Source organism: Bufo gargarizans, chromosome 5 (genome assembly GCF_014858855.1).
Source record: "Bufo gargarizans isolate SCDJY-AF-19 chromosome 5, ASM1485885v1, whole genome shotgun sequence".
In the NCBI taxonomy this organism is placed as follows: domain Eukaryota; kingdom Metazoa; phylum Chordata; class Amphibia; order Anura; family Bufonidae; genus Bufo; species Bufo gargarizans.
This window is the reverse complement of record NC_058084.1, coordinates 161,532,008-161,548,365: the sequence shown is the minus strand read 5'-3', so window position 1 is coordinate 161,548,365 and position 16,358 is coordinate 161,532,008. Positions and strand designations below refer to the sequence as shown.

Below are 16,358 nucleotides of genomic sequence, written 5' to 3'. Positions count from 1 at the left end.
GTGCTGGCAGTCTTCCCTGCTTCTTCTGAGGTTTCTTCCTTGTTATGGAACCTCTTGCCCATCTCGTGTTTTTTCCCGTTGGGTCACATGGTTCTCCTGCACCTGTATGCCCAACCGGTGGCGCGTCTCTTCTTTTCCCTCCCTCAGGGACTGCTTTGGGACGTCCCATGGTGCTGTGTCCCCCAATGCCATGCACGAGAAAATTGGATTTTTTGTACTCACCGTAAAATCCTTTTCTCGTAGTAGGCATTGGGGGACACAGATCCCTCCCTATGTTTTTTCTTCCGCTTCTCCGGGCTGGTCTCTTGATCTTTCCCGGTACGGGAGTTGTTGGTTCCTTGCTTTTCTTCTCTCTCCTACTGCTTTTGGTACAAACTGAATAGCCTCGTGCCTGTGGAGAGGGTATAGCCCACCTGGGAGGAGCCAACACTTTTTGTGTCTAGTGCCTCCTAGTGGTAGTTGGACATATACCCATGGTGCTGTGTCCCCCAATGCCTACTACGAGAAAAGGATTTTACGGTGAGTACAAAAAATCCAATTATTCCCTCCTAGGGACTGGTGTACAACACACCTTACAATGTAGACTCGGAAAGCCACAGTATAGACCTAGGATTAATGGTGCGGTATTGACACAGCGGGAGATGCAGGCTTTTACCATTTTATTCTTACTCATTCAATAAATCCATTTTATGGGCAGAATCTATTATATGGTAGAACTGACACCGGTGTGATGCTTTCCTACAGTTCAGCAAGTGGAAAGACTAGGCTTTTATTTTAGCAGCTTTCATTATGCTGCACTAGGAAAGAATTGATATGTACTTGTTCTTTTTTTCCCAATATGTATTTTTATTTATTTATTTATTTTTTTAACCCGATTCTGTTCAGCCTTTCTCTGTAGCTGTCCTTCAGTTGCCTTGTGCCATGCAGTACACCCATCATTGTCATCTATTGTTAATAGTGTGAAGCTGTGTATTCCACCTTCAGCTCTTTATCAAAGGTGTTACCTTTCATTGTAACTCTGCCCTGAGCTGATAATGAGATGACTGCAGGCCCTATCCATTGTGCACACAACCCAAGCTGAAAAAGGATGTCTATAAAACAGCAAGGCTTAGCCTTTTGTGATGACTTGGTGGAAACAAGCAGTATGTCAGGGTTTTTCTTGTAGATTGTGACATAATATAAAATAGTATACTGGGCACTCTCACTATAGGTAGAACCGTAAATAGAATGGCAGATATCTTAATGATTAAATTTATAAATTTATTGGTATCTTGCCGTTAATAATAAAATACAGTAATAAATATACAATATACTGGGCTGTTTAAAGGTCAATAGGATACATTGATGTAAAATACAATATACTACAAATATCTAAAGGTGAATAGACAATAATACAGGATAAATATTTCAGGAAATTGATAATATGCGGCTAGAATAGCATCTAATGGTATATCCTAAAAAGGGTTTGTTGCTGGCCAAGGAAATGATGATGGAACAAAGTCTCCGAATAGTCCAAAGTCTAATGATAAAATGTGAAGCAATGTTAGGCTACAGTGAGAGTGTATGCGGCGTCCCGCTTTTACTCACTGTTCGGTAGTTACTGGTGTAGATTTCACTGCTGAAGTTCCGGTTCTCTGTTTTACCTAATGTTCCTTCTTAGGTTGTCCCCGCTGCCGGTTTAGATAGCTCTGGGCATCGCTCCGTATATTTGTAGAGCCGATGTCCTCCAAGCCTGTATTTGCCTGCTTCCACGCTGGATCTAATGTGCGATCACAAGATGAAAGTATGTTCGTTCTCTGGCTCTGAGAGACTCGAGCTTCCAATAAATCCAATGAATCAGCGTGGCAGGTCCTCCTTAAAGATGTTGCGGCTTCTTAGCGTTAACCTGGAGAAATTTATTCTCAATGCTAAGTGCAGTAAAAGTTCATGTAGAAATAAGCTGGGGGTCTTGGATCAAACGCGTTTCGGGGCTTCACGTTGCCCCTTCCTCAGTGATGAACAATCCCCCTTACAAAAGACCTTTTTATGTGAAAAGTTATGCTGATTCCAATTATCCAATTTGCGGTTACTTCTCCTATTTTTCACAGTCTAATACCAATCACTGTGATGCAAACTGGGGAGTCTTTGTTACGTTATCAGAATATATCTCTTTTCTCTTGTTTGCATTTCTCGTTTTACATTCCAATTCTATATATATATGCCGCTATTTTATTCGTATACCAGAGTATGTTGGTACATAATTGAAGGACATAACTAGACATAAACATCCAAGAAATGATGTTCACTATCTTTATAACAACCTTATAGATAAATAACTAAATAAATAAATAAATATGTGAACAAATGAATAAATAGATACATAGATAAATCAATACATCTTCTATTTCTATAGAGCCTCGGTTATTTAAATGTATCTATATTTCACCCAGTAATGGATAAATGTCTCTAGCTTAAGTTGTCAAACATATAGCCAGTAATCCCTTTTCCCTAATGGTATTACAGGGTATAAAACCATACTGGAAGGTAAAGAAATATAGGAGGGTCACACATGTATCAGAAATAATAATAAATAAATAATGCAATATAAATGACCTGAAATGGGGATATGTTTCATTAATATCCTTATTATCCATATTATTAAGTTCTATTCTATTATGTTAAAATTGTGAAAATATAATAAAATAAAATAATTTTAACATAATAGAATAGAACTTACTAATATGGATAATAAGGATATTAATGAAACATATCCCCATTTCAGGTCATTTATATTGCATTATTTATTTATTATTATTTCTGATACATGTGTGACCCTCCTATATTTCTTTACCTTCCAGTATGGTTTTATACCCTGTAATACCATTAGTGAAAAGGGATTACTGGCTATTTGTTTGACAACTTAAGCTAGAGACATTTATCCATTACTGGGTGAAATATAGATACATTTAAATAACCGAGGCTCTATAGAAATAGATGTATTGATTTATCTATGTATCTATTTATTCATTTGTTCACATATTTATTTATTTATAGTTTGTTACTTTCATTCATTATACAGGTCAATGCGAATTCCGGGATACCTTTTTATATGTATAGTTTTTCTTCGTTTTGATATTGATAACTTTTTTTAAAATAAACCTTGGGGAAAAAAAACCTGTTTGTATTCGTCACCATATTCTGACCCCTATAACTATTTTGTAGTTGTGTGTGTGTTGGGGGCGTACTTTACTTTTCATTGATGCCCTTCTAGGGTGTGTACAACTTTTTAATCACAGGTGATTTGAATGAATACATATAGTTATCATTAGATTGCTATTCTCATAGACTCCAATGCATTAGGTACGAGTTCCGATGCCGTGGCAAAGATTGACCACGACATCTGAAGTGTTAAATGACAGTGACCGGCATTATCCCCAGTTGCAGGTGTCTGCTGTATGAAACGGTCGGGAGGGGGTTGCTAAGATAACTAAAAACCTTGGACAACACTTAGTGTCTAAAATAAATAAATAAAACATGATAGTAATAGATTCCACAGCACCGTTCCCTGCAGCGCTGATATAATATTCCCAGTGTTTGCCAGTTAGGCTACTTTCACACTTGTGGCAGAGAGATCCAGCAAGCAGTTCTGTCGCCGGAACTGCCTGCCGGATCAGGAAAAATGTATGCTAACTGATGGCATTAGTAAGACTGATCAGGATCCTGATCAGTCGAAAAAATGCATTGAAATGCCGGATCCGTCTTTCCGGTGTCATCCGGCAAAACGGATCCGGCAATTATTTTTTTTTCACCTTTTTCTTCAGTCTGCGCATGCGCAGAACGGAAGGACGGATCCAGCATTCCGGTATTCTGAATGCCGGATCCGACACTAATACATTCCTATGGGAAAAAATGCCCGATCCGGCATTCAGGCAAGTCTTCAGTTTTTTTCCGCTGGAAATAAAACCGTAGCGGTTTTCTCTTTTGCCTGATCAGTCAAAACGACTGAACTGAAGACATCCTGATGCGGCCTGAACGGATTACTCTCCATTCAGAATGCATGGGGATAAAACTGATCAGTTCTTTTCCAGTATAGAGCCCCTGTGATGGAACTCTATGCCGGAAAAGAAAAACGCAAGTGTGAAAGTACCCTAAATAGTATGTGACAACTGCAGCCAATCGCTGTTCTCAGCAGTCTACATGGAGAGTAAAGTTGGTGCATACATTTAGGGACAGGCCTCTGAACATTCAGGGCTCCAGATGGCGACCAAAATGGTCGCCAATGCGACTTAGAATTTACAAATGGCGACAAGACTTTTTAGTCTTGTCGCCATTTGCGAGTAGACCCTCCGCGGCAGCTCTGCAGTAGAACAGCGACGGGCACAGGAGCTGATAGTTCTCTGCCCCGCCGCCGCCGATGTTCTTCTCAGTCTGTCAGTGAGTCACAGCACACAACAGCAGAGACGCTGGCAGCAGGGAGGGGAGGGGCTCGGGAGGAGTGTAATCTGATCCTAGAGTGGAAGCTGCTTCTGCCAGCCCCTCCCCTCCCCGCCCACCAACCAATCAGAGCTGAGGCAAGGCAAGGCGAGCACTAGCAGCTCTGAGTCACTGACAAGTACAGGGAGAAAGAATCGAATGAGTCACAGGTGAAAAGAACTAAAGATCCGACTTAGTGACTCATTCGATTCTTTCTTAGACTCCCTGTACAGTGTGCCCCCCAACACCCCAGTATAAGAAACATTGGTGGCACAGTGTGCCCCCCCCCCGAATAAGAAACATTGGTGGCACAGTGTGCCCCCCCCCAACACCCCAGTATAAGAAACATTGGTGGCGCAGTGTGCCCCCCCAACACCCCAGTATAAGAAACATTGGTGCCGCAGTGTGCCCCCCCAACACCCCAGTATAAGAAACATTGGTGGCGCAGTGTGCCCCCCCAACACCCCAGTATAAGAAACATTGGTGGCACAGTGGGAAGTGCCAATGAGGGTTAAAAAATAATTTAAAAAAATTAACTCGCCTCCTCCAGTTGATCGCGTAGCTGCCGGTCTCCTGTTCTTTCTTCAGGACCTGTGGTGATGTCACTGAGCTCATCACATGGTCCATTACCATGGTGATGAATCATGTGATGTATCATGTGATGAGCACAGTGATGTCACCACAGGTCCTGAAGAAAGAACAGGAGACGATCAATTGGAGGAGGTGAGTTAATTATTTTTTTTATTTTTTAACCCTCATTGGCACTGCCCACTGCGCCACCAATGTTTGTTATATTGAGGGGGGGGGGGCACACTGCGCCACCAATGTTTATTATACTGGGCTGCTGGGGGGGGGGTGCACACTGCGCCACCAATGTTTATTATATTGAGGGGGGCACACTGCACCACCAATGTTTATTATACTGGGGTGTTGGTGGGGGGGGGGGGGGTGCGCACTGCGCCACCAATGTTTCTTATATTGGGGGGGGCGCACTGCGCCACCAATGTTTATCATACTGGGGTGTTGGGGGGGGGGGGGGGCACTGCGCCACCAAGGTTTATTATATTGACCTTCTACTATGCATTCTGTATTAAAGAATGCTATTATTTTCCCTTAGAACCATGTTATAAGGGAAAATAATACAGTGAATAGACTTTCATCCTAGCAACCATGAGTGAAAATCGCACTGCATCCACACTTGCTTGCGATTTTCACGCAGCCCCATTAGCTTCTATGGGGCCTGCGTTGCATGAAAAACGCACAACATAGAGCATGCTGCGATTTCACGCAACGCACAAGTGATGTGTGAAAATCACCCCTCATGTGCACAGCCCCATAGAAGTGAATGGGTACGGATTTAGTGCGGGTGCATTCCGGTATTTTGAATGCCAGATCCGGCACTAATACATTCCTATGGGAAAAAATGCTGGATCCGGCATTCAGGCAAATCTTCAGTTTTTTTTCGCCGGAGATATAACCGTAGCATGCTGCAGTTTTCTCTTTTGCCTGATCAGTCAAAATGACTGAACTGAAGACATCCTGATGCATCCTGAACAGATTGCTCTCTATTCAGAATGCATGGTGATATGCCTGATCAGTTCTTTTCCGATATTGAGCCCCTGTGACGGAACTCTATGCCGGAAAAGAAAAACACTAGTGTGAAAGTACCCTAAAAATATTAAGTTTAAATCCCCCCTTTCCCAATTTTACATATAAAATATATAAAGAATAAATAAACATATTACATAGCGCTGTCCAAACTATAAAATTATTAAAAAATATCTCCTATGCGGTGAGCATTCACCATTTTTTAGTCACCTTGTCACCCTAAAAAATAGGATAGGACTGTTCTATTATGGGCCGAACATTTCATAATATGCGAAATGCACGCTGCTTTTTTTTTTGCGCAGTATTGAGTATCGCAATACGTTATGGTGACGAAAGCGAATCAAAATTTTGGTATCAAAACAACCCTATGCCGATCTGATCGGAGTAGCGTTGTCACGATACCAAAATTTTGATTCGGTTTCGATTTGGCGACTAAAAATTTCATTTGGCTCCTAAATTTTTCAGTTCAGGAGCCAATGGCTACCAGGTATTTTTTTTTTTTTTTGTCTGGAGCACTGACTCTGACGATGCCTGGCCCCATCAGTGGCGGAGGGAGAGTGGCAAAGATGAGGTGGTGCTCCAAAAAAGCTAGGCCCGTCCCTTAGTGCTTAGAGTGCCTCATTAGCATAAAAATGACATTCTCAGAAACAACATCATATTGCCGTAAGAGAGGGGTTGTTGCACTACTTGGCATGATTAACCCTAAGGCCTCTTTCACACTGGGCGTCATATTTTTGGCCCGGATAAGAGGCGGGTGCGTTGCGGGAACACGCACGATTTTTCCGCGCGAGTGCAAAACATTGTAATGCGTTTTGCACTCGCGTGAGAAAAATCGCGCATGTTTGGTACCCAGACCCGAACCTCTTCACAGAAGTTCGGGCTTGGGATTGATGTTCTGAAGATTGTATTATTTTCCCTTATAACATGGTTATAAGGGAAAATAGCATTCTGAATACAGAATGCATAGTATAATAGTGCTAGAGGGGTTAAAAAAATTAACTCACCTTCTCCTCTTGATCGCGTAGTTCCCGGTCTCTTCTTTACTTCTTTAATGATGAGCTGTGGGCTAAAGGACATGTGGTGACGTCAGATCAGATGCTCCAATCACGTGGTCCATCACCGTGGTGATGGAGCATGTGATCTGACGTCACCACAGGTCCTTTAGCCCACAGCTCATCATTAAAGAAGTAAAGAAGAGACCGGGAACTACGCGATCAAGAGAAGGTGAGTTAATTTTTTTTTATTTTTTTAACCCCTCCAGCACCATTATACTATGCATTTTGTATTCAGAATGCTATTTTCCCTTATAACCATGTTATAAGGGAAAATAATACAGTGAATAGACTGTCACCTAGAAACCATGCGTAAAAATTGCACCGCATCCGCACTTGCTTGCGGATGCAATGCGATTTTCACGCAACCCCATTCATTTCTATGGGGCCTGCGTTACGTGAAAAACGCAGAATATAGAACATGCTGCGATTTTCACACAATGCATAAGTGATGCGTGAAAATCACTGCTCATGTGAACAGCCCCATAGAAATGAATGGGTCCGGATTCAGTGCGGGTGCAATGCGTTCAACTCGCGCATCGCACCCGCACGGAATACTCGCCCGTGTGAAAGGGGCCTAAAAGGTAGGGTTCATCATGCTGACAGATGCAGTTTAAATAATAAACTGCTCTGGAGCCGGACAACCCCTTTAATGATCTGATATAATAATATAATTAAGAAGGACTTGCTTTGTAATTGGTGCTGTTCACTCCAATGATCACTTTTGTTTACACTGATGTGAAATGTAGTGTTGTATGCAATACTTGGGCTGCATTCACACGACAGTACAAACAGCACTGTAACGGCTGTTTCACTGACTTTTTTTTTTTTTTTCTTTGCGACCATTGAATAGAGACCATAAAAAAAATAGCACATTTCCTATTTGTCACGGCCAGACAGACCCCATTGAAATTATTGGGCTCGTTTTTAATGGCTATATAGCCAGGAGTGCACCTGTAAAATGGGTTAAAGTGCCTTTCGGGCATTGCGTAAAAAAAATAAAAAATGACACTCCTCATCCACTTGAGTGTGCTCTGCCTGCACTGGATGGAACTGGAAGTACCTGATCCTCCTCGCATGATGGCGTCACAATGCTGGCAGCGCCAGGTACTTCCAGTTCCCTCCAGTGCAGAGCGAATGTCAACACATTTAAGTGGATTAGGTGCCTTCCCCCCCGTACCCAGTAAAATTGGCTCCACTGGGGGAACTATTGATGGGCCTTTTTATTCTAGGGGAACAGCAGTGGGGCAACATTTTATATACAAGGGGGTACTATTGGAGGTTATTTTATGTACAGGGGGTACTGTGGTTGGCATTTTATATATGGGGGGCCCTTGTATAAACTGAGACTACAATGGCAGACATTATAGTCACTGGGGCACTACAGCAGGCCATTATAGATACTGGGGGTATACTGAGGGCATTGCAGGGATACTTAAACGGAACAATTACAATTATTTTTTTTCATGGCTGTTTTTAACGGCCATGCAAATAGGCTGTTGGACACGGACAAAGGACCACAAAATGGATGCATAATGGCCATAAAAAAAAGTCTGTTTTTAATGACCCTTTTTCTGTCACTTTGCACCATGCACAGTTGCGGTTTGTGACGGCAACCTGCAGCGATGATCAGGCACTGCGAGTTGAACCATATTTATCATGCTCTGCTCATGATTTTATGCATCTTTTATGTATTAATTGGTCTTGGGCATAACTGACTGTGGCATGTCACACTTTGATTTCAGCAATATCCTTCAACTCCTAACTCCAGTTTAGTTTCAAATAATGAAGAGGATTATGAACATGCTAGAAATCTCAAGGAAAGTGGCAAAGCGAAGCTACCGCTGGTAAGTAGTTCTTTGGGTTCTTGTTGTCCAAAAGAACAGAACCTCTATCTCTAACAAGTTTTTCTTTTTTTTTTCCCCCTTAAGGGCACTCTAAGCAAATCAGAATGGGATGCTACAAGTAAGTGATTCTATAAATCCTGTTGCAAATCGAACAGTACCCACTTCACGAATGCATATTTTGCCTTCCACCAGTTTAGCCAGATTGTAGCCTCTATAATACAATAGTTCTCATTTTGCATTCAGTCTGTGTCATCTTTCACTACATTTTTGAATTGTGACTCTAGGATTAACAGGGTTTGGCTGGTGCCAAATTGGCAGAAATTATAGATTCTAATCCAAAAATATAAAAAAAAAGTACATGTCCAAGGTTTTAATATAGATGGCTTATCCTCAGGGGATGGTCATCAGTATCTGATCGGTGGGGTCCCACTTCCAGCACTCCTTCCAATCAGAGTGAAGAGGCTGTGGCACTCTAGTGAGCGCTGTGGCTTTCTTGTAGTTTACGAAGCATAGCGACTGTGCTTGGTATTGCCGCTCTGACCCATTCACTTGAATGGGACTGAACTGTACCTCTGACAAATGAACATGAAGTCAACAGTCTAGGAAGAGGCCGCAACACTCATCGGAGCGCCACGGGGGTCTTCAAACAGCTGACCTGTTGAGTTGCCGGTAGTTGGACCCCCACAATCAGATATTGATCACCTATCCAGAGGATAGGCCATTAGTACCTAAATCTCAGACAACCCTTTAAGCTGTCCTCCTATTCTGATAATGTCCTCATGGCTATGAAAGGCATTATGGGAGATAGAAATACAAGAACAATTGGTGCAGATATTAATTTCTACAATCAATATGGTAGGCAGAAAACTGATTATCCTGTCCAAAATAGTTAGTTGTTGCTTACGTAAAAAAAAGTTAGGTGTTGCTTAGGTTAGCTGTTAGCGTGAGTACATTTTTGTCTAGTTTTTAAATGAAAACCGTTTTTAAAAACAAATTTTTTTCATGCCATATTTGACACCCATAATAATTCTATTTTACCATCGAGGGAGCTGTAGGACTTTTTTTGTGTGGGTGAGGTGTAGATTTATTGGTACAATGTTTTGAGGCAAGGTGACTAAGGGTACTTTCACACTAGCGTTGTTACAATCCGGCAGGCAGTTTCGGCAACAGAACTGCCTACCCGATCCGGCAAGCCGTATACAAACGGAAAGCTTTTTTTTCACATCCGTTATTTTTCCCGCATAGCCACTTATGTGTCTGTATAGCGCCACCTGCAGTTTCTTTTTTTTTTTTCTTTTTTCTTTGACCTGCTCACTGAGAAGGCCGCACATGCTCATTTTCAGCAGTCACCTGCCTCCTGAGCTGTGATAGGCTGAGCTGAGACACGCCCCCTGAGCTGCAGCAGAAAAGACACTCCCCTTGGGCTTTCAGCTTGCTATAAATCTAGCAGAGCAATGAATGTGGAGATCTCTGGATCCATGTGAGGTACAGGGCTGGTTCTAGCTTTGTTAGAAAGAGATGTCATGTACTATATGACGTCTGATTTTCATGTTTTTAAATTGGTCATGGGATAACCCCTGTAAGTATATGTTTTTATAGTCTCATGCTGTGGGTGGAATTAAAAAGCACTCTGATAGTGTACATAATCATGCCTCTTGAAGTACTTTCATGCCGTTCTACATTGCTGCCTGCTAGGTTTAATCCAGGAGGGCTGTTAAATTTTTTTTAAGAGATTTCTTAAGTGACACTTTAGTATCTTGTAAGGTTATTTTTATTACAAACTAATATGCAAGAGGGATTTTCACCTACGTTTCTTTAGTGATTATTTTTATTCTAGATGTGTGCGTTTGCAATCTGTATGTAGAGCTTTCCTTGCTGTAGTGCCGAATTTTAATGAGTTTGTGTTTTCTAATGGGCCTTTTTTATTTATTCTACAGGTATATATTTATTATTCGCCTTTGAAAAAGAGACTTGAATGAAGACACTTCTGAAAGATTCAGATGGACTTTTTTTTTCTGTTGAAGCTTGTGAATGTTATGTACATACAGTTAGTTGTAGTTCTTTTGCACGTATATGTGAAGTCTGTTCAAGTTGAAGTGCCAGTTGCGATATCTTGTTTGTGACAGGCTGGAGTGTAAATATGAAAAGACCATAGACATTTTGTACAAATGTTTTCAGATTTCATGTTTTTTTTTTTTTTTTTTTTTCTTTCTTTCTTCCAGGGGTAATCTGGGGAAAAATCTTGCGTGCACAGAGTATATTTTTTATCCTTCTAGATATTCAACAAACATTAAATCTCTTGTATTTTAAGGTCAATTTATTTAACATTGTAGTTTAACTATATAAAGAATACCTGTAAGTGTAATCCTATTTCACTGGACCTCTGGTAAATTGCAGTGAATGACTTTGCAATGTATTTCCTTCTACAAGTTTTGCAGCTTTACAGATACTTTTCATTGTTTTGATACTTATTTGGTGCATTGTACTTTAGAGTTACAGAGGATACTTCTTAGTCTACATCCACACAAGTGTATGGGTTTTGCCAGACTGAAAATCTGCAAAATACGGGTACGGTCTGTGTGCATCCCCCACTTTTTCCGTGCCTCATTATAAAAACGCTTATTCTTGTCCACAAAACTGAGAAGATTGGGACATGTTCTAAAATTTTCCACCCAGATGTGGACAGCACATGGACACATTTTTTGCCACCCCGTAGATAAGAATGAGTCGGTGTGCAATCCACAAAAACTGCGATCAGCATGGACCAAAAATACCGTTGTGTGAATGCAGCCTTACTGTGATACGAGGCAGGGGCAGTCTACATTCAGAGCTTTCTATGGTTTTTGAGGCTGTGGATTTGAGGTTTTCCAATGTATGCTCCTCAGACGCTGCAACGACCTCCAAATGCTGTGCCCAGTTTTCAGCAATTGCTTTCTAGACTTTACAGGAAGTGAGGGTATCGGGTGCTAGGCTTAGGCCCCATACTCACGACTGTTGCTCGGCCGTTTAATGCATTGGGGACCAATTTGCGGTCCCCAACGTACAGGCACTATCCGTGCGGCTGCCAAAACGGATCCAGACCCATTTAACTTGAATGGGTCAGTGAACTGTCCACACCGCAAAAAAATAGAACGGCCATGTGCATGAGGCGTTTGAACACGGTTTCTCAACTCCGGTCCTTGGGACCCACCTACCAGTCAGGATTTCCTTAGTATTGAGCAGGTGATATAATTAGTGTCCATGCATCAGGACTTACCACAGGTATTCATTCTGTGGGATATTCTCAGATCCTGACCGGTAGGTGGGTCCCGAGGACCGGAGTTGAGAAGCCCTGCCTTAGAAGGAGGTTGTATGTTGGAGCTCTATACAGATTTGAGATGATAGAGGCAGCATCTTGGAATTAATAAAGTATAGACTGGTGCTGCCTATGCAACATCGCAGTAATCTAACCAACTGAAGAGCTGTACTTGTTTTAACCATTATAATTGGAGGTATAGTTTTAGTGTGTGTCCAAGGTTTGCTGTTTACATGTAGAATGAATATACATTAGTTGAGTAACTTTGTACATGTGGTGCGTTATTTATTAGTTCTGAAGTACAGCCTGCATTAGGATAGGTTTACACAGTGTGTTTTTTAATACATTTTTGAGCAACTGGAAAAACCGCATGCTTTTTTTTTTTTACAACTTCATTACCAGCCACAATTTTCTGAGTGGTAATAGTGGTTTAAAACTTTTTATAAATGCATGTGGTTGTTCTGATGGCTCAACAATGCCCTGTGTAAACCTAGCCTTGGGCATTTTTCACATGAGCAAAATGGAATACGTCAGGGTCTGGCCAGTGGTTTTGGCATGCAGGATAAATCTGTTTTGTCTGCAGTTGCGCGCATGAAGAACACTAGCAACCATCATTGTGAAACGTATTGCATCCATGTGCCTTCAGCTTTTCACACAGCTCCATTTATATCTATGTGACCAGGGCTGCGTAAAACACCCCCCCCCCCCCAAAAAAAACTGACTATATATAACACTACTACAGGGATCAGCAACCTTTTGGTACCCCAGCATGCAAACATGCTCAGCTGTCCCATAGAAGTGAATGGAGCACTCTAGGAGTTGTAGTTTCTGAACAGCTGGCGTGCCTGCTGATCCCTGCACTAGTAGATAGTCTGTCCCAGGATGGTGATTGTAAGGCCTTCTTTCATAGACACTGGTCGAATCCACCCCTCTGTCCTTTGGCAGCACGAACTGCTTGGCACAGGACTTGCTAATCATGGACTCCTTGTGCCCACATCATGTTTTACATTCCTACCACAGGTTGTTTAAGAAGGAGCAGCTGAGCCAAACGTGCATGTTAGTGTAGTAGGAGCAGCTCTCTGCTGCTATGCTGAGTACAGGGCACAGTGGAGTGATTTTGGATGAGACTGCTTCCTCCTCCTCCCCAACATCATGCTGTACATTTCTCTACAGCGCTTTGATGTAAAATGCAGTATGAGCTGCTCTCTTCTGCATCAGTGATTGGCACAGCATAGTGTTATCTATATAAAAAGATCATACTTCTGTACACTTACACTACAGTATTCTATTCCTGGTTATGACTTCTACTTGTGACATCATCAAAGGTCCTTTAACCTCCAGTGATTTTTCCTATCTGTTCACTGTACATTAGGACTTTTCAGGATGGAGATGAAGGTGTTGCTCCTCAAGATCATGTGCCTTCCTCCCTCCCTCCAATAATCTTACAGCTCCATGTCAGGCAAGGAAAGAGAGGTGTGTGTGTGTGTGTGTGTGTGTGTGTGTAGAGCTACATCTTTCTAATTGTTCCAGCAGAGGGCTGCATGAGCGCTCTGCTGGATCATTAAGGAAGCAGTCGGGGAGGTCTGGCACTGCTGGACCACCCTGACTGCAGACTATAAGATGTGAGATTTATTTTATTTTTTGCCAAGTGCCTCTGGAAAATACAGTAAATGCTTTAGTGTCATATGGTCATCCAACCACATGGTGGCAGTGTTTTTGTTACATAGCCACCTAGGAAGCACTAAGGTGTGTGTATGTTTAGGTGTGTGTATGCTTGTGTGTGTGTGTATGTTTGTGTGTGTGTGTGTGTATGTATGTGTATATGTATATATATGTGTGTGTGTGTGTTTCGAGAGCGTGAACAGCACAGCAGTATTATGTGATAACGGGTGCCAGCGGCTGATGAAGCAATCCAGACTTCCAACATCAATAATCCCAGAAAATCCACGGCACTTCCTTCAGTAAAATGTGTAGTTTTATTCACCTATAGCAACGTTTTGGTTCACACACTGGAACCTTTCTCAAGCAGTGATACAAAAAGGGAGTGCACACAACACATTATATATATATATATACACATATATATACATATATATATATATACACTCACCTAAAGAATTATTAGGAACACCTGTTCTATTTCTCATTAATGCGATTATCTAGTCAACCAATAACATGGCAGTTGCTTCAATGCATGTAGTGTTGTGGTCCTGGTCTAGACAATCTCCTGAACTCCAAACTGAATGTCAGAATGGGAAAGAGGTGATTTAAGCAATTTTGAGCGTGGCATGGTTGTTGGTGCCAGACGGGCCGCTCTGAGTATTTCACAATCTGCTCAGTTACTGGGATTTTCACGCACAACCATTTCTAGGGTTTACAATGGTGTGAAAAGGGAAAAACATCCAGTATGCGGCAGTCCTGTGGGCGAAAATGCCTTGTTGATGCTAGAGGTCAGAGGAGAATGGGCTGACTGATTCAAGCTGATAGAAGAGCAACGTTGACTGAAATAACCACTCGCACGAGCTCACCAAAATTGGACTGTTGAAGACTGGAAAAATGTTGCCTGGTCTGATGAGTCTCGATTTCTGTTGAGACATTCAAATGGTAGAGTCCGAATTTGGCGTAAACAGAATGAGAACATGTATCCATCATGCCTTGTTACCACTGTGCAGGCTGGTGGTGGTGGTGTAATGGTGTGGGGGATGTTTTCTGGGCACACTTTAGGCCCCTTAGTGCCAATTTTCCATCGTTTAAATGCCACGGGCTACCTGAGCATTGTTTCTGACCATGTCCATCCCTTCATGACCACCATGTACCCATCCTCTCATGGCTACTTCCAGCAGGATAATGCACCATGTCACAAAGCTTGAATCATTTCAAATTGGTTTCTTGAACATGACAATGAGTTCACTGTACTAAAATGGCCCCCACAGTCACCAGATCTCAACCCAATAGAGCATCTTTGGGATGTGGTTGAACGGGAGCTTCGTGCCCTGGATGTGCATCCCTCAAATCTCCATCAACTGCAAGATGCTATCCTATCAATATGGGCCAACATTTCTAAAGAATGCTATCGGCACCTTGTTGAATCAATGCCAATTCCTAATAATTCTTTAGGTGAGTGTGTGTGTGTGTATATATATATATATATATATATATATATAGTATATTCAATATCAATCAATAACATCATTAAGTGAAAATTGTGATCATATTTATAAGTGTATATCAAAATGCAATTATACATAATTCCAAATCAGTGATATAAAGGAATGCATCTTAAAAAAATACATATACATAAGAGACTATAAGTCATATTAAATACTAATTAGACCAATCATTAATGTCTTCCCGACCGCCTAACGCAGGGATGCGTCCTGCGGGCGGTCGGGTTGTTCTTCTTCGGCGCATCATCTCGCAAGACGTGAGATTTCCTGTGAATGCGCGCTCACAGGATCGGAAGGTAAACGAGTTGATCTACAGCCTTCCAGCGGCGATCATTCGCTGGCAGGCTGTAGATGCAATTTTTTTTAACCCTTGAAAGGTATATCAGACGCTGTTTTGTTAACAGCGTCTGATATACCTGGTCCTCTGGTGGTCCCTTTTGCTTGGATTGACCACCAGAGGACACAGGCAGCTCTGTAAGTAGCATCAAGCACTACACTACACCCCCCCCCCCCGTCACTTATTAACCCCTGATCACCCCATATAGACTCCCTGATCACCCCCCGTAAGACTCCATTCAGACGTCCGTATGTGTTTTGCGGATCCTCAAAACACAGACACCGGCAATGTGCTTTCCGCATTTTGCAGATCCGCACATTGCCAGAAATATATAGAAAATGTATTTTCTTGTCCGCAATTGCGGACAAGAATAGGACATGTTCTATAGGCTCTACAAAAAACACAGTGTTCGCCCGATCAGGCCTGATCTTGTGTGCACACTTGCGTTCAGTCCGCCCCACCGCAGTGACCGAATTTTTTTTTTTTCTGATCACTGTAAAATCGCTGCGGCGCTATAAAGATCACTTTTGAGGGGCATGGCAAGTTCATAGAAGATTTTTTTTTTGTTTTTTCGTACAAAGTCTCATATTCCACTAACTT

General features: G+C 42.0%; 1 protein-coding gene across 1 annotated transcript in view; it reads left to right on the top strand.

Annotated features, from left to right (window-relative positions):
• The window catches only part of RNMT (RNA guanine-7 methyltransferase), a 67,630-nt gene extending 56,259 nt beyond the window's left edge, over positions 1-11,371 (top strand). Inside the window, exons 10-12 of the mRNA XM_044293106.1 lie at positions 8,858-8,959; positions 9,044-9,077; positions 10,897-11,371. Of these exons, the coding sequence (XP_044149041.1) occupies positions 8,858-8,959; positions 9,044-9,077; positions 10,897-10,934 (174 nt within the window). The 3' untranslated portion in view covers positions 10,935-11,371. The remainder of the gene's footprint in view (positions 1-8,857; positions 8,960-9,043; positions 9,078-10,896) is intronic.
• Positions 11,372-16,358: the final 4,987 nt, after the last annotated feature.